The sequence below is a fragment of the Thalassophryne amazonica genome, chromosome 1, assembly GCF_902500255.1.
Source record: "Thalassophryne amazonica chromosome 1, fThaAma1.1, whole genome shotgun sequence".
Lineage (NCBI taxonomy): Eukaryota > Metazoa > Chordata > Actinopteri > Batrachoidiformes > Batrachoididae > Thalassophryne > Thalassophryne amazonica.
In genome coordinates, this window is record NC_047103.1 from 26,338,926 (window position 1) to 26,362,419 (window position 23,494).

A 23,494-nucleotide genomic window follows, 5' to 3' on the forward strand; every position below is an offset into this window, starting at 1 on the left:
AATTTTGTTAAATTCACAAACTCACACAAACTCGTAGCTTCAAGCAGATAACCCATAAGTTGGAGAGGAAATGGCGTCTCACTAATTTAGAAGATCTTCACTTAGCCTGGAAAAAGAGTCTGCTGCTCTATAAAAAAAAGCCCTCCGTAAAGCTAGGACATCTTACTACTCATCACTAATTGAAGAAAATAAGAACAACCCCAGGTTTCTTTTCAGCACTGTAGCCAGGCTGACAAAGAGTCAGAGCTCTATTGAGCCAAGTATTCCTTTAACTTTAACTAGTAATGACTTCATGACTGTCTTTGTTAATAAAATTTTAACTATTAGAGAAAAAATTTCTCATAACCATCCCAAAGACATATCGTTATCTTTGGCTGCTTTCAGTAATGCTGGTATTTGGACTATTTCTCTCAGATTGTTCTGAGTTATTTTCATTAGTCACTTCCTCCAAACCATCAACATGTCTATTAGACCCCATTCCTACAAGGCTGCTCAAGGAAGCCCTACCATTAATTAATGCTTCGATCTTAAATATGATCAATCTATGTTTATTAGTTGGCTATGTACCACAGGCCTTTAAGGTGGCAGTAATTAAACCATTACTTAAAAAGCCATCACTTGACCCAGCTATCTTAGCTAATTATAGGCCAATCTCCAACCTTCCTTTTCTCTCAAAAATTCTTGAAAGGGTAGTTGTAAAACAGCTAACTGATCATCTGCAGAGGAATGGTCTATTTGAAGAGTTTCAGTCAGGTTTCAGAATTCATCATAGTACAGAAACAGCATTAGCGAAGGTGATGATCTTCAAATGATCTTCTTATGGCCTCAGACAGTGGACTCATCTCTGTGCTTGTCCTGTTAGACCTCAGTGCTGCTTTTGATACTGTTGACCATAAAATTTTATTACAGAGATTAGAGCATGCCATAGGTATTAAAGGCACTGCGCTGCGGTGGTTTGAATCATATTTATCTAATAGATTACAATTTGTTGATGTAAATGGGGAGTCTTCTTCACAGACTAAGGTTAATTATGGAGTTCCACAAGGTTCTGTGCTAGGACCAATTTTATACACTTTATACATGCTTCCCTTAGGCAGTATTATTAGAAAGCATTGCTTAAATTTTCATTGTTACGCAGATGATACCCAGCTTTATCTATCCATGAAGTCAGAGGACACACACCAATTAGTTAAACTGCAGGAATGTCTTACAGACATAAAGACACGGATGACCTCTAATTTCCTGCTTTTAAATTCAGATAAAACTGAAGTTATTGTACTTGGCCCCACAAATCTTAGAAACTTGGTGTCTAACCAGATCCTTACTCTGGATGGCATTACCCTGACCTCTAGTAATACTGTGAGAAATCTTGGAGTCATTTTTGATCAGGATATGTCCTTCAATGTGCATATTAAGCAAATATGTAGGACTGCTTTTTTACATTTGTGCAATATCTCTAAAATTAGAAAGGTCTGGTCTCAGAGTGATGCTGAAAAACTAATTCATGCATTTATTTCCTCTAGGCTGGACTATTGTAATTCATTATTATCAGGTTGTCCTAAAAGTTCCCTGAAAAGCCTTCAGTTAATTCAAAATGCTGCAGCTAGAGTACTGACGGGGACTAGAAAGAGAGAGCATATTTCACCCATACTGGCCTCTCTTCATTGGCTTCCTGTTAATTCTAGAATAGAATTAAAAATTCTTCTTCTTACTTATAAGGTTTTGAATAATCAGGTCCCATCTTATCTTAGGGACCTCATAGTACCATATCACCCCAATAGAGCGTTTCGCTCTCAGACTGCAGGCTTACTTGTAGTTCCTAGGGTTTTTAAGAGTAGAATGGGAGGCAGAGCCTTCAGCTTTCAGGCTCCTCTCCTGTGGAACCAGCTCTCAGTTCGGATCAGGGAGACAGACACCCTCTCTACTTTTAAGATTAGGCTTAAAACTTTCCTTTTTGCTAAAGCTTATAGTTAGGGCTGGTTCAGGTGACCCTGAACCATCCCTTAGTTATGCTGCTATAGACTTAGACTGCTGGGGGGTTCCCATGATGCACTGAGTGTTTCTTTCTCTTTTTGCTCTGTATGCACCACTCTGCATTTAATCATTAGTGATTGATCTCTGCTGTCTTCCACAGCATGTCTTTTTCCTGATTCTCTCCCCTCAGCCCCAACCAGTCCCAGCAGAAGACTGCCCCTCCCTGAGCCGGGTTCTGCTGGAGGTTTCTTCCTGTTAAAAGGGAGTTTTTCCTTTCCACTGTCGCCAAGTGCTTGCTCATATGGGGTCGTTTTGACTGTTGGGGTTTTTCTGTGATTATTGTATGGCTTTTGCCTTGCAATATAAAGCGCCTTGGGGCAACTGTTGTTGTGATTTGGCGCTATATAAATAAAATTGATTTGATTTGATTTGAAAATTAGAGATATGTTGCTGAAGTTATCGTGTGCAGAAGAAAGTGCAAGCAGAGTGCAGTTCTATATCCTACTTCTGCTCTTACAACTGGCAAGAGGTTTTGAAAAAAGCATGTTAACATTGAAATGGTTATAAATTAGTTCAGATTGTTTAAAAAAATGATATGTTTCCTGCATCTGAATTCTAAGTACTTAACCCTCTGGGGTCCGAGGCCATTTTTTGGACAGTTCAGTCAGCTGGCATAAATGTTTTATCATTGCTGTTAACAGCTCAAGTTTTATGTTTGTTTGTTTTTTCAGGACAACCTGTGCTTTCAGAATATATATGCTTTTGTTGTGTTTTACAAGTGTAATAAAGGTTTACAATCAAAAATAAGAAAGAAAAAAGTAAAGCGGAAATAATTTTCCACACACATTTATTCAAAACACACAGCAAACTATAATAAACAACTGTTTTGACACTTTATAAAGGTAATTTGAGGTCTTGTGTGAAAGACTGTACAACAAAAAGGTTCAAACAATAAACACAAATGCACATTTTGAATAATATATATTGATATGGTAAACAGTGCTTTACGCTGAGAAAGCAACAGAGTCACATGCAAACTAGTGGGGCAATCCTGATAGTTACACACTCTTTGTTTAAGCATGTGAGATTGTCATCAGAGGCTCTCCATCTGCTTTCACTGATCGCTGTGTGTAATGGCGCAGGGCGCACTGGATGTACTCATTGGAGCACCCAGGGGGCTATTCAAATGGGCCAACTAGTAACATATCACTCCTGAAAAGGATCTTTCGCTTTTCACGTGAGGTAAATTTGCCCTACGATTGGATTTTGGAAAACCATGTAACGGTGAACCAATACCGACTGGACACTCACATTGCGCACGTCATGACACAGCTTCTATGAGGAGTATAAAGATGGCCGATGGCTGGCTTAAAAAGCCGCGGAGTTAACTTTTCAGCAAAAAAAAAAAAAAAGTAAGTTTCTATCTCATATCATTAAAACGTTATTTATGATTTAGTAAAGCTTGGTCTTAGCCGTCGTATACGATGGCGTCAGCCCCAGAGGGTTAACATTCGTTACTATATCCAGCTATTACTGTAGTCTGTACTAGAAGTAAGAGCGTGAGTAGAAGGGACACATTTCGTAGGTACTACCACACCATCACCGTCTTACTACCTGTCGTTTGATCCAGATGTTTACTGAGTTCTATTTTGCAATGGCAGAGTATTTTTTAAATAGCTTCCAATGTATATGTGCACAATGCCACCGCCCCTTGGAAGCCACTACCTTTTTCATGTGTGTCCACAAACCTTTTTGTATTTTCCCTGGAAGTTCTTTTCTGTGGTTACCCAACTCGAGCTACATAGTCTGTTTGCACAACATAGAGGTTGTAGATCATCTGCGTACAGCTCACATACTACTAAATGTCTACTGAGTGTTCAGATACCTTGTAGATTGTGCGCACTGCTTTTTGCCTACTAGAGAATACACTACTATGTATTTTTGGATGTAACGACCACCTCTAAAGAGGGAAAGGGCCATGGCAAGCAGCAGCTCCTTTTCATTTAAAGCAACATGTGCAAAAACAGGTTGATTCTAAGAGACCTGAATATGCTAAAAAAACAAGATGTATCAACTAAATATGTATAAGATCGGTTGAGCTCTATTAGCTCACAGACAAGAGCCTATTATTAACTCTTACAATATGCAGTAATTCAGAGATTCACAAAGTCTGCAAAATGAAAATAATGCAGGTGAGCCATTAAACATGAATTTAGAATATAACCTCAGCCATATGAGCATAAAAATAGGAACAGAATGTGACCTTTTGACCTCTTAAAGTAGGTCAAGGTTAGCCATGTTTAACTTGTCCAATATCTGTGTCCCAAGAATGATTCCTGTGAATTTGAAGACTCTAGCAGTTATAGGACTAGACACAGACACAGACACACACAGCACAGCACAGACAGACAGACAGACAGAAGGATGGATGGATGGATGGAGGGACGATTGGACGGACGCAAATTTGTTGCAATACCCAATGGCCATATTTTGGCTTCCGGTAAAAATGTCTTTGGTGTTCAATTTTGTAACAAAGTTTAAAATTATGTACCAAAAAATCTACTCCATTTTTCTTTTTTGTGACTGTTCCTGGTGGTATTATTTGAAGTTCCCTGTGGGCTTTCATGTCTGTGTCTGTCTTTGTCTTCTGCTTCCCTCTTGTGTCCATCCTGGGTTCGGTTGTGTTATTTATTGGAGTTTTGTTCACTTATGGGTGTAATTTATAAATTATTTCCCCTGTGCCCACTCAGCTAGTTGTTTGCTTTGCCTTTATGTATTTTATTACTCCCAGTGTCTTTGGCCCACTTCCTGTTTTATTTTGACACCATCTTTTCTATTGTATGTTTGTGGCATTCTTCCTGTGTTTCTTCAATCAGCTGCATGTCATTCATCTAACTGTTTTGTGCTTTTGCCCTCTTTCTCGCCCTTGTTTCTTTTGTTTTCCCGTGATTGACTTTTCGTTATTGTACCCGGTTTCCCCCCACTGACCGTTTACATCTTGCCTGCTGTTTTGGACACTTTGCTTGTTCCTGCTTCTTGTGTTTGTGGACCTCTCTGAGCACTGTCCTGCCAATCCCCTCACGGACACTACAACCCCTGGCAAAAATTATGGAATCACCGGCCTCGGAGGATGTTCATTCAGTTGTTTAATTTTGTAGAAAAAAGCAGATCACAGACATGACACAAAATTAAAGTCATTTCAAATGGCAACTATCTGGCTTTAAGAAACACTATAAGAAATCAAGAAAAAAAATTGTCAGTCAGTCAGTAACGGTTACTTTTTTAGACCAAGCAGAGGGAAAAAAATATGGAGTCACTCAATTCTGAGGAACGAATTATGGAATCACCCTGTAAATTTTCATCCACAAAACTAACACCTGCATCAAATCAGATCTGCTCGTTAGTCTGCATCTAAAAAGGAGTGATCACACCTTGGAGAGCTGTTGCACCAAGTGGACTGACATAAATCATGGCTCCAACACGAGAGATGTCAATTGAAAGAGGGTAAATCATCACGCAGTGTTGCAAAAGATGTTGGTTGTTCACAGTCAGCTATGTCTAAACTCTGGACCAAATACAAACAACATGGGAAGGTTGTTAAAGGCAAACATACTGGTAGACCAAGGAAGACGTCAAAGCGTCAAGACAGAAAACCTAAAGCAATATGTCTCAAAAATCGAAAATGCACAACAAAACAAATGAGGAACAAATGGGAGGAAACTGGAGTCAACGTCTGTGACCGAACTGTAAGAAACCGCCTAAAGGAAATGGGATTTACATACAGAAAAACTAAGCAAAAGCCATCATCAATCAATCAATCAATTTTTTTTTTATATAGCGCCAAATCACAACAAACAGTTGCCCCAAGGCGCTTTATATTGTAAGGCAAGGCCATACAATAATGATGTAAAACCCCAACGGTCAAACGACCCCCCTGTGAGCAAGCACTTGGCTACAGTGGGAAGGAAAAAACTCCCTTTTAACAGGAAGAAACCTCCAGCAGAACCAGGCTCAGGGAGGGGGCAGTCTTCTGCTGGGACTGGTTGGGGCTGAGGGAGAGATCCCAGGAAAAAGACATGCTGTGGAGGGGAGCAGAGATCGATCACTAATGATTAAATGCAGAGTGGTGCATACAGAGCAAAAAGAGAAAGAAACAGTGCATCATGGGAACCCCCCAGCAGTCTACGTCTATAGCAGCATAACTAAGGGATGGTTCAGGGTCACCTGATCCAGCCCTAACTATAAGCTTTAGCAAAAAGGAAAGTTTTAAGCCTAATCTTAAAAGTAGAGAGGGTGTCTGTCTCCCTGATCTGAATTGGGAGCTGGTTCCACAGGAGAGGAGCCTGAAAGCTGAAGGCTCTGCCTCCCATTCTACTCTTACAAACCCTAGGAACTACAAGTAAGCCTGCAGTCTGAGAGCGAAGCGCTCTATTGGGGGTGATATGGTACTATGAGGTCCCTAAGATAAGATGGGACCTGATTATTCAAAACCTTATAGTAAGAAGAAGAATTTTAAATTCTATTCTAGAATTAACAGGAAGCCAATGAAGAGAGGCCAATATGGGTGAGATATGCTCTCTCCTTCTAGTCCCCGTCAGCACTCCTGTCCCCATCATTAACACCTAAACAGAAAAAAACAAGGTTACAATGGGCTAAGGAAAAGCAGTCGTGGACTGTGGATGACTGGATGAAAGTCATATTCAGTGATGAATCTCGAATCTGCATTTGGCAAGGTGATGATGCTGGAACTTTTGTTTGGTGCCGTTCCAATGAGATTTATAAAGATGACTGCCTGAAGAGAACATGTAAATTTCCACAGTCATTGATGATATGGGGCTGCATGTCAGGTAAAGGCACTGGGGAGATGGCTGTCATTACATCATCAATAATGCACAAATTACGTTGATATTTTGGACACTTTTCTTATCCCATCAATTGAAAGGATGTTTGGGGATGATGAAATCATTTTTCAAGATGATAATGCATCTTGCCATAGAGCAAAAACTGTGAAAACATTCCTTGCAAAAAGACACATAGGGTCAATGTCATGGCCTGCAAATAGTCCAGATCTTAATCCAATTGAAAATCTTTGGTGGAAGTTGAAGAAAATGGTCCACGACAAGGCTCCAACCTGCAAAGCTGATCTGGCAACAGCAATCAGAGAAAGTTGGAGCCAGATTGATAAAGAGTACTGTTTGTCACTCATTATGTCCATGCCTCAGAGACTGCAAGCTGTTATAAAAGCCAGAGGTGGTGCAACAAAATACTAGTGATGTGTTGGAGCGTTCTTTTGTTTTTCATGATTCCATAATTTTTTCCTCAGAATTGAGTGAGTCCATATTTTTTTCCCTCTGCTTGGTCTAAAAAAGTAACCATTACTGACTGCCACAATTTTTTTTCCTGATTTCTTATAGTGTTTCTTAAAGCCAGCTAGTTGCCATTTGAAATGACTTTAGTTTTGTGTCATGTCTGTGATCTGCTTTTTTTCTACAAAATTAAACAACTGAATGAACATCCTCCGAGGCCGGTGATTCCATAATTTTTGCCAGGGGTTGTAGTTGCCAGTTCTGGACTGCTCTCCTGTGTACCGACGGTGTTTCTGCACCTTTCATGTGTAATCTCTGCGATGGAGTCAGCACTTGCCTCCATTGATAACAGCGGATTGCTTTAAAACCATTCCTGAAAGCCTTGTAATGAATGCTTATGGTCAAATGTTACTTACATCCTGGATGGTCATAATTGGTCCTGGGGGACCAGGTGGCCCTGGAGGCCCAGGAAGACTGACCCCATCCTGTCCCGACTCTCCCTGAAATATCACATAATAACAATAGAGTTAGTGGAGGATGTGAGTGTGGCCAAAGTTGATTCTTTGATGTTCATACCTTTTGTCCTGGATCACCTTTCTCCCCCTTTAGACCCTGTAAAGAACACAAGAAAAACTAAAAGTTGTTGTCAGGTGTCTCATTCTTGCCTCAAACATATGTTTTGACTTTTATGTTCATCTATGGCATTTAAAAAATAGTTTCCCTGTTATTTACAACAACAAAGAGACTCTTGGAAATCAAAAATCAGCCATTTCACTTCAATCTATTGTCTAAAAATATGACAATCACCCAGTACATTTACTGACCTCGGACCCTTTCAACCCCTCTAGTCCTGGTAGGCCTGGTGGTCCAGCGAGACCTGGTTCTCCCTACAGGATCCATTTACAAACATCTGTCATGTTCCTTAAGCATCAATAACACAAACTAAGGTTCTAATGGTGATCAAACTAACTCCAAAGAAGGTCTCTGAGTGTTAATTTGTGTAGTTTTTTGTGTCTTACTGCATCAATACTCAACAACTGGGTAACGTGTTAATGTTACCCACTGAATGTAGTATTTACTTACTAAATGCAATTTTTCTGCAGTGGATAATTTTTACTTTGGCCACACGTCTCATGCACTGTGTATGGTTAACATGCACTGCTAAGAGCCATGGGAGTGTGTATTGGGGGGGTGATAAAAGTATTTTTGGCATTAATTTTTAGAAGGTATCAAATGAACAGTCTTTCCCCTGCCCCTTTTCATTACAGTCTTTGTTAAAATCTCTTGAACATTTTCCGGATTCATACTCGTGTGCCATTCTTGTTCACGACATTTAAAAAGCATTTTTAAGATGTTTAGGAGTTCACAGTTTGAAATCACCACAGAATGACACAATACAATTTCCAAAATGCAACATCTCAAAAAGCAAAACAGCAAAACGGAGCAGCACCTGAACTTACCTTTTGTCCTGGTTTTCCCGGAAAACCGTCTAAACCAGTTTCACCCTACCAAAAAAACCAAAACAAAACAAAAAAACAAAATCACAAGTCACTGTGTGCATAGATATATGTGCAGTGCTCTGCAAAGAATTTGTAATTTTTTTACAACTGTAATTTTTTTACATCACTAGATTCATAGTAAATTGAATTTAAAATGCCCAAGCTGAATTTTTTCTATATATTTAATAAATAAATACATAAAAAAAACTTGATTTCTATGTTGATGTATTGCCTAATATGTGACAACACAAAGAAGTTGAAGATGATCACTCCTTAATAAAATGGTGGACTTTTTTAAAATGATACGTTTATGTTATTTATAAAGCACTTTGAGGTCAAACATTTCAAAGTGCTTTTCAAGCAACCAATTTTTCTTGTATCTTGAAGGACATCTCCTAATATGTGCAGTTTAATATTAATATTTAACAGCTTTTCATTGGTTTAGGAGGTTTTGGACACGTTACATGTGAAAAGTAACGGAAGGTGTCTATGTGTGTCTAAAGGTTTTATATTGTCATCTGGATGAATCACAGTGTAATTACTCCTCCCAGCTCAATGGTCTACTTGATTCCTGGATGTCCAGGTATTCTGGAGGACCTGAAGAAAACAAGCAAATGGATGAACTGACATGACAAACCTGTGTGATGTCGCAGAATGTAACAATTTTCAAAATGATGTATGTTCACACTGACAACACAACACATGAAATTAAACACTGTGGTACCTGAGGCCCTCTGGTCACCACAGATCCACTGCCACCCAACGCGGATCCACTGCCATCAAACGCAGATCCTTCCATATCCTGGAGAAAAAAAAAAAAAAAAAAAAAAAAAAAAAAAAAAAAAAAAAAAAAAATATTATATATATATATATATATATATATATATATATATAATATATATATAAATAGCCCGTATGTACACACACACACACACACACACACACACACACACACACGGACACACCAGATTAAAGCATCACACACACATTAAAGTAATAATGATTAAAGCTGAATTCTGTAATAGATAGATAAAGATAATAGATTAAAGCATTAAATTATTGGTTGCCCAGTAACCATAAAGGATTGAACTGAAAGTTCTTTTTGTCTAAGATTTCTAGCAATAATGATTGTAGCTTAATTCTGTCATAGATAAATAGATAAAGAGAATAGATTATAGCATTAAATTATTGGTTGCCCAGCAACCATAAAGAATGAAGTGAAAGTTCTTTTTGTGATTTCTAGCAATAATGATTAAAGCTGAATTCTGTAAGATAAAGCATTAAATTATTGGTTCCCCAGTAACCATAACAGGTAAATAGATAAAGAGAATAAATTAAAGCATTAGCCCACTAACCATTCTTTTTGTCTAAGATTAAAGCACAGAAGTGACATCAAATCATTAAGGTACAGAAGTGACACACAGCCGGCCTTATATAAATATACTTCCTTTGCAGGGGGTACACCTGCTAGTGTGTATATATATATATATATATATATATATATATATATATATATATATATATATATATACACGTGTGTGTGTGTGTGTGTGTGTGTGTGTGTGTGTGTGTGTATAAAACAAGTTTATTTTACATTCTATCAATGCAGAATGCTTAAAACTGAACTGTTTACTTTCAAAGTCATATTACAAACTAATGTAGTGACACTGATTCTAAGCTGTGGCAATGGAGCTGTGGCAATGGATAGTTGAACACAAGCCATCGTTAAACTCACATGACATGTCACATTACAGTTTTAGACTGTACCTCAAAGTCCCAGTTGTAGCCTCTTCCTGGGGGGCCTGGGGGTCCAGGAGGGCCCCTGGGACCAGGTTTTCCCTCAGGACCATCTGATCCTGGTAGGCCTGGGAACCCTGGAGGACCCAGTCACCCTGGGAGATAATATGGAAACACATTCAATTCAAAGGGATATAAAATCATCTCCACTTGTCAATTTTTTTGGGATAATTAACATAACTAAATCAACTCAAGATGCGGCTGTGACAGAAAGAGATGGAGAGAATTAAAGATAACAAGTCATACCTTTGGTCCTGTTGGCCCACTCCCACCAGGTTTACCCTGGTATAAAACATCCCCATAAATATTTTTTATTCTTAAAAATACTGTAAGTGACTTCTATAGTGTCAGACGAACATTTTTTTTATAATAAACTTTTGAAATCCTTAGCTTTTGTCAAAATATTACCCTCCTGAATATATATAATATATATATTATATATATATATATATATATATATATATATATATATATATATATATATATATATATATATAGTAGTTTTTGAATCATATTATATCTAATAGATTACAATTTGTTCATGGAAATGGGGAATCTTCTTCACAGACTAAGGTTAATTATGGAGTTCCACAAGGTTCTGTGTAGGACCAATTTTATTCACTTTATACATGCTTCCTTAAGCAGTATTATTAGACAGCATTGCTTAAATTTTCATTGTTACGCAGATGATACCCAGCTTTATCTATCCATGAAGCCAGAGGACACACACCAAATTAGCTAACTGCAGGATTGTCTTACAGACATAAAGACATGGAATGACCTCTAATTTCCTGCTTTTAAACTCAGAAAAAACTGAAGTTATTGTACTTGGCCCCACAAATCTTAGAAACATGGTTCTAACCAGATCCTTACTCTGGATGGCATTACCCTGACCTCTAGTAATACTGTGAGAAATCTTGGAGTCATTTTTGATCATGATATGTCATTCAATGTGCATATTAAACAAATATGTAGGACTGCTTTTTTGCATTTGTGCAATATCTCTAAAATTAGAAAGGTCTTGTCTCAGAGTGATGCTGAAAAAACTAATTCATGCATTTATTTCCTCTAGGCTGGGACTATTGTAATTCATTATTATCAGGTTGTCCTAAAAGTTCCCTGAAAAGCCTTCAGTTAATTCAAAATGCTGCAGCTAGAGTACTGACAGGGACTAGAAGGAGAGAGCATATTTCACCCATATTGGCCTCTCTTCATTGGCTTCCTGTTAATTCTAGAATAGAATTTAAAATTCTTCTTACTTATAAGGTTTTGTGGAGTGTTTCTTTCTCTTTTTGCTCTGTATGCACCACTCTGCATTTAATCATTAGTGATTGATCTCTGCTCCCCTCCACAGCATGTCTTTTTCCTGGTTCTCTCCCTCAGCCCCAACCAATCCCAGCAGAAGACTGCCCCTCCCTGAGCCTGGTTCTGCTGGAGGTTTCTTCCTGTTAAAAGGGAGTTTTTCCTTCCCACTGTCGCGAAGTGCTTGCTCACAGGGGGTTGTTTTGACCGTTGGGGTTTTTCCGTAATTATTGTATGGCTTTGCCTTACAATATAAAGCGCCTTGGGGTGACTGTTTGTTGTGATTTGGCGCTATATAAATAAAATTGATTTGATTTTATATATATAGACACACACACACAAGGGGAGACTGAGAAGTTTGAGCCTGATCCAGAAAAAGCAGAACGTGGTTCTCCATCCTTCGCATTTTGTTTCACTGCACCCAGTGAAACAAAACTAAACACTGTCTTGAGAAATATACACACCAGGTTAAAAAAAAGTATTTAACACATCACCATTTTTATCAAACATATTCTTTTTGTTCTTGTATTTAACTAAATATAATTTTAATTCCTTTTATTGTACAGCACTTTGGGGCAGTGTTGACTGTTTGTAAATGTGCTTTATAAATAAACCTGACCTTGACCTTGACCTGACCTTCTAAAGGTGCTATTGACACCAAATTTTTACCAGATTTCAGTAACAACCTAAGTAATACACACATATAAGAAACCAAACAAATAAGTACAGAAATTACATTATGTGCAATAATGTGCAATACACAGGAAAAAAAGTTTGAAGAGCACAGAAAGCTAAGACACCAGCTGAAATCTATCAGTTATTAGAAAGCAGTCCTGCCCCGAAATTGAACTCTTTGGACGTCATAATACACACCATGTTTGGAGCTCAAATGGCACTGCACATCAGCCCAAAAACATCATACCAACAGTGAAGTTAGGAGGTGGGAACATCATGGTGTGGGGCTGTTTATCATCCGGCATTGGCAAACTTCATACAATTGAAAGAGGGATGAATGGAAAAATGTACAGAGACATTCTTGATTTAAAAAAATTGCTGCCATCTACCAGGATGATGACGATGAAACAAGGGTGGACATTTCAGCAAGACAATGATCCCAAACACACAGCCAAGGAAACTCTCAATTGGTTTCAGAGAATGAAAATGAAGGTGTTAGAATGACCTAGCCAATCACCTGACTTGAATCCCACAGAAAATCTATAAAAAGACCTAAAGATCAGATTCATAGAAGAGTCCACAGAACCTTAAAGATTTGAAGACAGTTTCTATGGAAGAATGGGGCCAAAATCACACCTGAGCAATGCATGCGACTAGTTTCTCCATTCAGGAAGCATCTTGAAGCTGTCATTACCAAAAAAAAAAAAAAAAGGCTTTTCTATTAAGTATAAAAAAAAAAAAAAACAGTAAATGTGTTCAGTACTTTTTCCTGTTGTCATTCTATTTTATTACACAAAACTTAATTTCTATATTTAGTTGTTTTGGTTCTTTACATGCTTGAATCACTTGGGATGTTACCCTAACATAGGTGAAAATGTCATGTCAGTAGGACCTTTAGAAATATTTTTACTGAGAAAAATGGAGATGTGTTCAATACTTATTTTACCTGCTCTGTGTGTGTGTGTGTGTGTGTGTGTATACAACGTTTAAGCTGAGAAGTGAAATTCTTACACTACGGAACACCAATAGAACATAAGATTGCCCACTGTACCGCAGTCTTGTTCAGCATCAATGAATAGAGATGTTTTCATGAGAAATCAAATTTCAGCTTCAGTTTATCCGGAGGTGCATGCTAGACTTGATCATGAATTTGATTTATTTTTTTAAAATATAGACAAATCATGGCCATGTTTTATTGCATTTAGTGTTTGAAATGCTATCGCATGCACACAAAATACAATTTGTTTCCATGAATTAAAACATAAAAATGCACTGTACCTCCTGCACACACAATAGCCTTTTGAGTGCTCAGTGTAGTAAAATATGCCCATGATATACATGGTCTATTTTTTTCTCCTCCCTGGAGCCACTCCAGGGTACTGTATCAATGTACATTTCAAGCTAGTATTTGTTTCGATGACATAACGTCTTCAACCTCACCTTGTCACCCTTCTCACCAGGAGACCCTGGGTCACCATCTTGTCCCTACAAAAATCAGAGAATAGTCTTTACCTTTCAAACTATAAATGCCAAGATGTTTTTCTCAGGTGCTTTGAAGCTGCAATGATGTTACAGAGAAACTTGTGTACTGTTGTTCTTTTGACAAAAAGTTAACGTGAGATAGTTCCCACATCAAAGCCAACAGTTCAAGACCCAGTACCCAATTCTGTATGTGACTGTGGTACAAAATGTATTATAATCAGATGTCTGTCAAGCTCTGAAGCACAGACCAACTGATGTGGATTTTTTTTGGGAGGCTAATACAATATAGATATTAAGGAGTAAAACATTTACAATAATACATGTGCCAAAAAATTCCAAGGATTTCAAACATTTCATTATTAAACCCTTATAACAAAGAAATTTCATTGAGGATTGATGTTTTACACTTCAAACATGAACTTTATTATAAATAACTATAAATACAACCAACACACTGCCTTCACTTGGATTGGCAGTTGCTGTGTAACATCACTCAAAATGAAATCAAAGCCAATGTGATTAATGTATGAAAATAAAACTGTAACTAATTGACCAAGGGGTGATGGGGTTCCAGCTATGTTTGACAGTATTGTAAACACTGCTGTCAGTCCGCCCTCTGATGGACAAACTACATAACAACACTGTTCCCAACAATCAAAGTGTTTTTCTGCATGGTAGAATTTTGATATTGGCAAAAATAATGCAGATATTTGATACAGCATGACTTGTCATTTTTGTCATACTGTCATTGTTATTCATATGAAAATTTCATTAATAATAATAAATAACTCCTGCATTTACATTCCAGATTATCACTTAAATTTAACAGAATCTTTTTCTTCCAACATCTGAAATGTTCTGCAACACTCATCTGGGGCCCATTAGTGTCAGTGCTCATCTCCATATTCTGTAGTGTGAAGCAGATGAGAGTCTATGACAAATCCTGGACAGGACACCAATCTGACAAAGGTTACTTCCCCAGCCTAGACTGGAACCCATTTACAGCTGGGTGGACTGAGATGATGCAGATTAGACTCAGGTCTAGAGATTCAAATTCAGGGCAACATATTGGAAGACAAGCTCCTTATACCTGAGCTACCCCCCTCCCCACCAAAAAAAGAAAAAAAACAGGCAATGAGTTTTGGGTGGACTTTGTACAAGAGATGTACGGAAGCGTATTGCATTCACTGGATAAAAAAAAAAAAATTGATGACTGATCTCGTAATTATGAGATCCTGATGTAGTAATTACGAGAAAAGATCTCAGAATTACACATCAGGATCTCATAATTATGAGAAAAGATCTCGTAATTACGACATCAGGACCTCGTAATTACGAGATCCTGATGTCGTAATTATGAGATCTTTTCTCGTAATTACGAGATCCTGATGTCGTAATTATGAGATCTTTTCTCGTAATTACGAGATCAGTGGTCACATTTTTTTTATCCAGTGAATGCAATATGCTTCCATAGAGATGAGACTAAATCAAACATTTATGCTTCAAAAAAGTGCTGCACTAATTATACTAAATCTGTCAGCAGATCATCTGCGAAGTTAGTAAAAGCATTTACATTTTAATGCAAAAAGACACATTTCCCCATCAAATGAGGCTGCAGCTCAGACCATGTTCTTCAGCTCTTGCAATGTTTTCTGTAAGCTCATTGTGACATTAGAGGCTTATGGGAAAAGGATACAGCCTTGTTGAGCTTTTGGTAGTCATGTACACAGAATGTTAGGCAATAACATTCATAGCTTCAATGTCAATTCTTAAATCAATATAAGCACAAGCCAAAACCAAAACCGTCTGTCTGCTTGGTCTCTCAAACACTCACACACTCATGGCGAAGCACTGATTAGTAACAGGTGAAAAGAAAAAAATGAAGCAAACAAACATGGAGTTTGTCAAACAGAAATGGGGAAATACTGTCTTTTTGGGGTTTTCATGCCCAATTGTTAATACCTGACCAGACCCAGAGCCAGACTCCGAGCCAGACCCAGAGCCACTTAACCACTCGTCAATCACCTGAAAACAGAAGCCGGGTCAGCAGTGCACGTGCTGTGAAGACGAGAAAGTCTGACCCTTCATCAGTGTACTTTAAAGACTGTTAAATCGGTGCAAATCCTTCATATTTAATGAAGCTGCAACTCCATTTTAGTCCAGTTCCAACTTAAAATCAGTGGTGGGGCACAGCTGACCTAAACGTTAACGCTGATATCCGCTAATTCACTACATGAAAACTTAGATGTGATAACTCTAAATTGATCGGTAACTTAAAACCCTGAAAAACAGACATCAAGCGCTAAAAGGTCTGCTAACAGTTTTCAAAGTTAGCTGAAAAGCTAAAATTAGCTGTTAGCTGATTAGCTGAACTGTGCCCCCAAATGCCTAAAATTCACATGTTCAGTTTCAAGCTACAACTAAAATGATAATTACTTTTGATTTATATATATATATATATATATATATATATATATATATATATACGAGGGCTGTCAATAAAGTAAGGGTCCTTTTTATTTTTTTCAAAAACTATATGGATTTCATTCATATGTTTTTACGTCAGACATGCTTGAACCCTCGTGTGCATGCGTGAGTTTTTCCACGCCTGTCGGTGACGTCATTTGCCTGTGAGCACTCCTTGTGGGAGGAGTCGTCCAGCCCCTCGTCGGAATTCCTTTGTCTGAGAAGTTGTTGAGAGACTGGCGCGTTGTTTGATCAAAATTTTTTCTAAACCTGTGAGACACATCGAAGTGGACACGGTTCGAAAAATTAAGCTGGTTTTCAGTGAAAATTTTAACGGCTGATGAGAGATTAAGAGGTGATTCTGTCGCTTTAAGGACTTCCCACGGAGCGAGACGTCGCTCAGCGCTCTCAGCCGCCGTCATCAGCCTGTTCAAGCTGAAAACCTCCACATTTCAGGCTCTATTGATCCAGGACGTCGTGAGAGAACAGAGAAGTTTCAGAAGAAGTCGGTTTCAGCATTTTATCCGGATATTCCACTGTTAAAGGAGATTTTTTTAATGAAAGACATGCGGACGGGTCCGTGCGTCGGGATGCAGCCGGCGCGGTGCGGCGGCACAGGAAAAACACCTCCGTGTTGATAACCATTTGTAAAATCCAGGCGGCTTTTGATGGCTTTCAGTGGAGTGAGTATATGAGAAATTGTTTAACAGGCAGGACATGTTCCAACTTGTCCTTAAGGCTTTCAACAGAGGTGTTTTTCCTGTGGCGGAGCATCGCGGCGGCTGCGTCCCGACGCGCGGACCCGTCCGCACGTCTTTCATTAAAAAAATCTCCTTTAACAGTGGAATATCCGGATAAAATGCTGAAACCGACTTCTTCTGAAACTTCTCTGTTCTCTCACGACGTCCTGGATCAATAGAGCCTGAAATGTGGAGATTTTCAGCTTGAAACAGGCTGACGACGGCGGCTGAGAGCGCTGCGTGACGTCTCGCACCGTGGGAAGTCCTTAAAGCGACAGAATCACCTCAAAATCTCTCATCAGCCGTTAAAATTTTCACTGAAAACCAGCTTAATTTTTCGAACCGTGTCCACTTCGATGTGTCTCACAGGTTTAGAAAAAATTTTGATCAAACAACGCGCCAGTCTCTCAACAACTTCTCAGACAAAGGAATTCCGACGAGGGGCTGGACGACTCCTCCCACAAGGAGTGCTCACAGGCGAATGACGTCACCGACAGGCGTGGAAAAACTCACGCATGCACACGAGGGTTCAAGCATGTCTGACGTAAAAACATATGAATGAAATCCATATAGTTTTTGAAAAAAAATAAAAAGGACCCTTACTTTATTGACAGCCCTCTAATATATATATATATATATATATATATATATATATATATATATATATATATATATATATATATATATATTTACACACATTGTATTTAGAACTCCACAAACCACTTGTCCCAATTAATTTGCATTTAGTTTATGAACTCTGCATGAAACATTATGAACATCAACATTTGACTTAGCTTACAGGAAGGCCGGGTTCGCCCTTGATGCCATCCTTCCCGTTTCTCCCAGGGGCCCCAGGCGGACCGGGAAAGACATCTTCAGGTGGGGGTCCTGGTGGTCCTGGGGGACCTGGAGGACCGGGAGGCCCCTAATGAAACAGCACAAGACAACTCAGCCACAAAAAAAGGGGATAGAAGGGTTTCGGACTCCTGGTTATAATCATGGGACAGACCCCCATTACTGAGGAGAACCTAACAGCGATCAAGTCATCCAATAAAATCACTAACATACTTAAAGAACAACTCACACAGGACAGACATTATGAAACGTCACGGTAAAGGAAATTTAAACAATGTGATGGAAAATTTTAGCTAATATCAAAGCACAAAGAGAAATTTCATGATTTTCTTGAAATCACTTACTCGAATAAACTCTGAATCGCTGTCAAAGTCATCAAATCCAGAACCCTCCTGGTGGAAACATACAAGATCACATCACATTTATCAGTCAACAAACTCTTTCAATCAAATACTTGTAGATCTGTTCATTAGAAACCACCAGGCAGCTATTTTATGTAATTGATATTCACTGGATCAGTCTGACTTAAAGCTACAGTTGGTGAGATTTAGTGTCATCTGGTGGTAAAGTTGCAAGTTGCCTTATGGAGACATGGGCCACCATATTGCAACACACACACACACACACACATATATATATATACACACACACACACACACAACCCCAATTCCAATGAAGTTGGGACATTGTGTAAAATGTAAATAAAATAGAAAACAATGATTTGCAAATCCTCTTCAACCTATATTCAATTGAATACACCACAAAGACAAGATGTTCAAACTGATAAACTTGTGATGTGATGCCTGCAACACATTTCAAAAAAGTTGGGTCAGTGGTATGTTTACCACTGTGTTACATCACCTTTCCTTCTAACAACACTCAATAAACATTTAGGATCTGAGGACACTAATTGTTGAAGCTTTGGAGGTGGAATTCTTTCCCATTCTTGCTTGATGTACGACTTCAGTTGTTCAACATTCCGCGGTCTCTGTTGTCATATTTTGCGCTTCATAATGCGCCACACATTTTCAATGGGTGACAGGTCTGGACTGCAGGCAGGCCAGTCGAGTACCCGCACTCTTTTACTACGAAGCCACGCTGTTGTAACACGTGCAGAATGTGGCTTGGCACTGTGTTGCTGAAATAAGTAGGGACGTCCCTGAAAAAGACGTTGCTTGGATGGCAGCAAGTGTTCCTCGAAAACTTGGATGGACCTTTCAACACTGATGGTTGCCATTGCATGGGCAACTTACACACCCCCATGCCATCACAAATGCTGGCTTTTTAACTTAACGCTGGTAACAATATGGATGGTCTTTTTTCTCTTTTGTCAGGAGGACACAATGTCCATGATTTGAAATGTGGACTCATCAGACCACAGCACACTTTTCCACTTTGCCTCTATCCATTTCAAATGAGCTCAGGCCTAGAGAAGGCGGTGGCATTTCTGGATGTTGTTGATGTATGGCCTTTGCTTTGCATGGTAGAGTTTTAACTTGCACTTGTAGATGTAGCGACGAACTGTGTTAACTGACAATGTTTTTTTGAAGTGTTCCTGAGCCCACGCGGTAAGATCCTTTACACAATGATGTCAGTTATTAATGCAGTGCCGCCTGAGGGATCGAAGGTCACGGGCACTCAGTGTTGGTTTTTGGCCTTGCCGCTTAAGTGTAGGAAGTTCTTCAGATTCTCTGAATCTTCTGATTATATTATGGACAGTAGATGATGGAATCCCTAAATTCCTTGCAATTGAACATTGAGAAACATTATTCTTAAACTGTTGGACTAATTTTTTCCACGCAGTTTTCACAAAGTGGTGATCCTCACCCCATCTTTGCTTGCGAACGGGTGAGCCTTTTGGGGATGATCCTTTTATACCCAATCATGACACAATTCATGTCCTCAGTTCCCAAATGCTTATTTGAGTGTTTTTGTTAGAAGGAAAGGTGATGCAACACAGTGGTAAACATGCCACTGTCCCAGCTTTTTTGAAATGTGTTGCAGGCATCCATTTCAAAATGAGCAAATATTTGCACAAAAACACTAAAGTTTATCAGTTTGAACATTAAATATCTTGTCTTTGTGGTGTATTCAAATGAATATAGGTTGAAGAGCTTTTGCAAATCATTGTATTCTGTTTTTATTTACATTTTACACAACGCCCCAACGTCATTAAAATTGGGGTTGTAGGGTGTCTCAAAAAATGTACCCAAAAGTACTCTGAAATATGAATACCAGGAAATGGTTTTACTGGGAAATAATGGTGTTTATCTTATTTCAGGAAAACCTAAAGTTTGTTCTGCAAGACATTGAATTTCAATTTCAATTTATTTTCCTTTATATAGCGCCAAATCACAACAGAGTTGCCTCAAGGCGCTTCACACAGGTAAGGTCTAACCTTACCAACCCCCAGAGCAACAGTGGTAAGGAAAAACTCCCTCTGAGGAAGAAGCCTCCAGCAGACTAGACTCAAAGGGGTGACCCTCTGCTTGGGCCATGCTACAAACATAAATTACAGAAACAATTCAAGTCCTGGAAAAATGCCACAATTGACCCTAATTCAGAGAACTAAAATCATCAAGTTCAGTGCAGTGCATCCTCACGGCTAACTTGCATCTCTTTCCATACAAAAAAATCCTTCTCAAAGTGAACCAACTCCCCAGAAAATGGCAAGGAGTCTTGAATTTGCTAAGTGGTTTTCTCGACTTCAGTCGAGGAGGTTACATTAATCATGTGCTGTAAAAGATAAAGGGTTAAAACATCAAAAAGGAAAGACTGAACTAAAAACTGTGCATTGAGGAGACAAATTAGATGCTTCTGCCACAAGGTCATGCAGAAAATGTCTGGTAATATTGATTGGTTTTTCTGAGCTGTCAAAACTTTTTGGGTACATTTTTAAGACATCTAATATATATACGAGGTCTGTTAGAAAAGTATCCAACCTTTTTATTTTTTGCAAAAACCATATGGATTTGAATCACGTGTGATTGCATCAGCCAAGCTTGAACCTTCGTGCGCATGTGTGAGTTTTTTCACGCTTGTCGGTTGCGTCATTCGCCTGTGAGCAGGCTTTGTGTGAGCAGTGGTCCACCCCTCTTTTCAGATTTTTATTGCGAATAAATGTCTGAACGATTTGGAGCTTTGCTGCATCAAATGTTTCCAGAAACTGTGAGAGACCTCCAGGTGGACACCATTCGGAAAATTCATATGGCTTTCAGCGACTATTTTATGGGGATTACACAGATTAAGGAGTGCTCCAGCCGGTTTAAAGACCGCCCACAGCATCTGAGAGCGAGGCGCACTCCCAGCGCCGATCGACAGACTGACACCCCGCTGAAACAACCAGATCATTTCCAACGTGAAGGCTTTGTTGATCTGGGACATCGTCTGACTTCCACAAAAAAAGGCAGAAGGCGTGGACATCAGCACTTTTTCGGCACATTCCACTGTTACAGGAGTTTTTTTCATGGAAAGAGGAGTGGAGGGATGCACCACCGTGCCGCTCATGGCGCGGCACAAAACCACCTCCGTGTTGGTCTCACAGGACGGCTTTCAGATGGCTCAGACGGTTTCGGTTGCTTTTCATTCGTGTGATTATCCGAGAAATTGAGCATGAGCTGGACATGCCCCAACATGTCCTGTGAGGCTTCATCACGGCGTTGCTTTGCGCCATGCGGAAACGTTCCGACGGGCGGAATTCCTCCGCACGTCTGTCTCAATGTGCCGAAAAAGTGCTGATGTCCACGTCTTCCGCAATTTCTGTGCTAGTCAGACGACGTCCCGGATCAACACAGCGTCCAGTTTAGAAATGAACGGCACATTCCACTGTTACAGGAGTTTTTGTCGTGGAAAGAGGAGCCGCATGGCGCAAAGCAACTCCGTGATGACGTCCTGGATCAACAAAGCCTTCACGTTGGAAATGATCTAGTTGTTTCAGCGGGGATTCAGTCTGTCGATCGGCGCTCAGAGTGCGCCACGCTCTCAGATGCTGTGGGCGGTCTTTAAACCGGCTGGAGCACTCCTTAATCTGTGTAATCCCCATAAAATCATCCCTGAAAGCCATATGAATTTTCCAAATGGTGTCCACCTGGAGGTCTCTCACAGTTTCTGGAAAAAATTGATGCAGCAAAGCTCCAAATCGTTCAGACATTTATTCGCAATAAAAATCCGACGAGAGGGGTGGACCACTGCTCACTCAAAGCCTGCTCACAGGCGAATGACGCAGCCGACAGGCGTGAAAAAACTCACGCATGCGCAAGAAGGTTCAAGCTTGGCTGATGCAATCACACGTGATTCAAATCCATATGGTTTTTGAAAAAAATAAAAAGGTTGGATAGTTTTCTAACAGACCTTGTGTATATATATATATATATATATATATATATATATATATATATATGAAGGCCTCATTCTAAGCTTATGAAAATACTTTGATTCTTGGTGAGGGTATGTACACTAAAAAACAAATGTTTATAAATGCAAGAATTTATTGCTGATAATAAAAAATTTGTAAATCTTATACACTGTAGCTTTAATTGTTGAACTTTTAAGGAGAGCGCAACTTTTTGTGAAGATGTCAAGGAAGATCAAAAAACATGCTATTTAATAACCTACCAAGAACAATGGAGTCTTGCTGGATTGGCCTGGAGGTCCAGGAGGGCCTGGAAGACCTGGCAGACCAACACCAGGATCACCCTGAGGAAAACACCAAAGGAAACTGATCTTTTCATTTGTACATCATGTGATTAACATAATTCCAAACCTTTGGAATAGTCTTGAGATGTACGCTCTAAGATGCTGTCTGTGGATTGATCGACAGATAGACTGATAGAACAATAAATGAAAAGGACATGTAGTGAGGACACACTCTTGCCAATCTGGTGACCTTTCATGGACCAGATCAACTGAAAAACCAACTATGCTTTGACTATGTAATATCCCATGCTGGATGGACAGTGGATGCTGTATTGATGGTGGATTCAGAGCAGGTGTGGTTTTCAGTGAGACAGACCTTTCCCAAACAGAAATCAGAGGAACAATTTCAATTTCAATTTATTTTCATTTATATAGCGCCAAATTACAATAGAGTTGCCTCAAGGCGCTTTACACAGGTAAGGTGTAACCTTACCAACTCCCAGAGCAACAGTGGTAAGGAAAAACTCCCTCTGAGGAAGAAACCTCAAGTAGACCAGAATCAAAGGGGTGACCCTCTGCTTGGGCCATGCTACAGACATAAATTACAGAACAATTCACAGAACAATTCATGGACGAATATACAAGAAATGCTGTTGGTGCACAGAACAGGAGGGTCGCCAACACAAATACAACTCCCATCTCTGGATGGAGCTGCACCTTAAACAGAGAGAAAAAACAGAACCAAGCATCAGAAAGACAAAAA

At 39.2% G+C, this 23,494-nt stretch overlaps 1 protein-coding gene across 1 annotated transcript in view; it reads right to left on the minus strand.

Moving 5' to 3' along the window:
* The window catches only part of LOC117508425 (collagen alpha-1(XV) chain-like), a 207,121-nt gene that overhangs the window by 36,472 nt on the left and 147,155 nt on the right, over positions 1-23,494 (minus strand). The window contains 15 exon segments of the mRNA XM_034168536.1: positions 7,697-7,780; positions 7,857-7,892; positions 8,105-8,167; positions 8,741-8,785; positions 8,903-8,906; positions 9,322-9,377; positions 9,504-9,581; positions 10,547-10,665; positions 10,668-10,671; positions 10,823-10,858; positions 13,994-14,038; positions 15,998-16,060; positions 18,041-18,166; positions 18,441-18,488; positions 22,711-22,791. Coding sequence (XP_034024427.1) covers positions 7,697-7,780; positions 7,857-7,892; positions 8,105-8,167; positions 8,741-8,785; positions 8,903-8,906; positions 9,322-9,377; positions 9,504-9,581; positions 10,547-10,665; positions 10,668-10,671; positions 10,823-10,858; positions 13,994-14,038; positions 15,998-16,060; positions 18,041-18,166; positions 18,441-18,488; positions 22,711-22,791 — 888 coding nt within the window.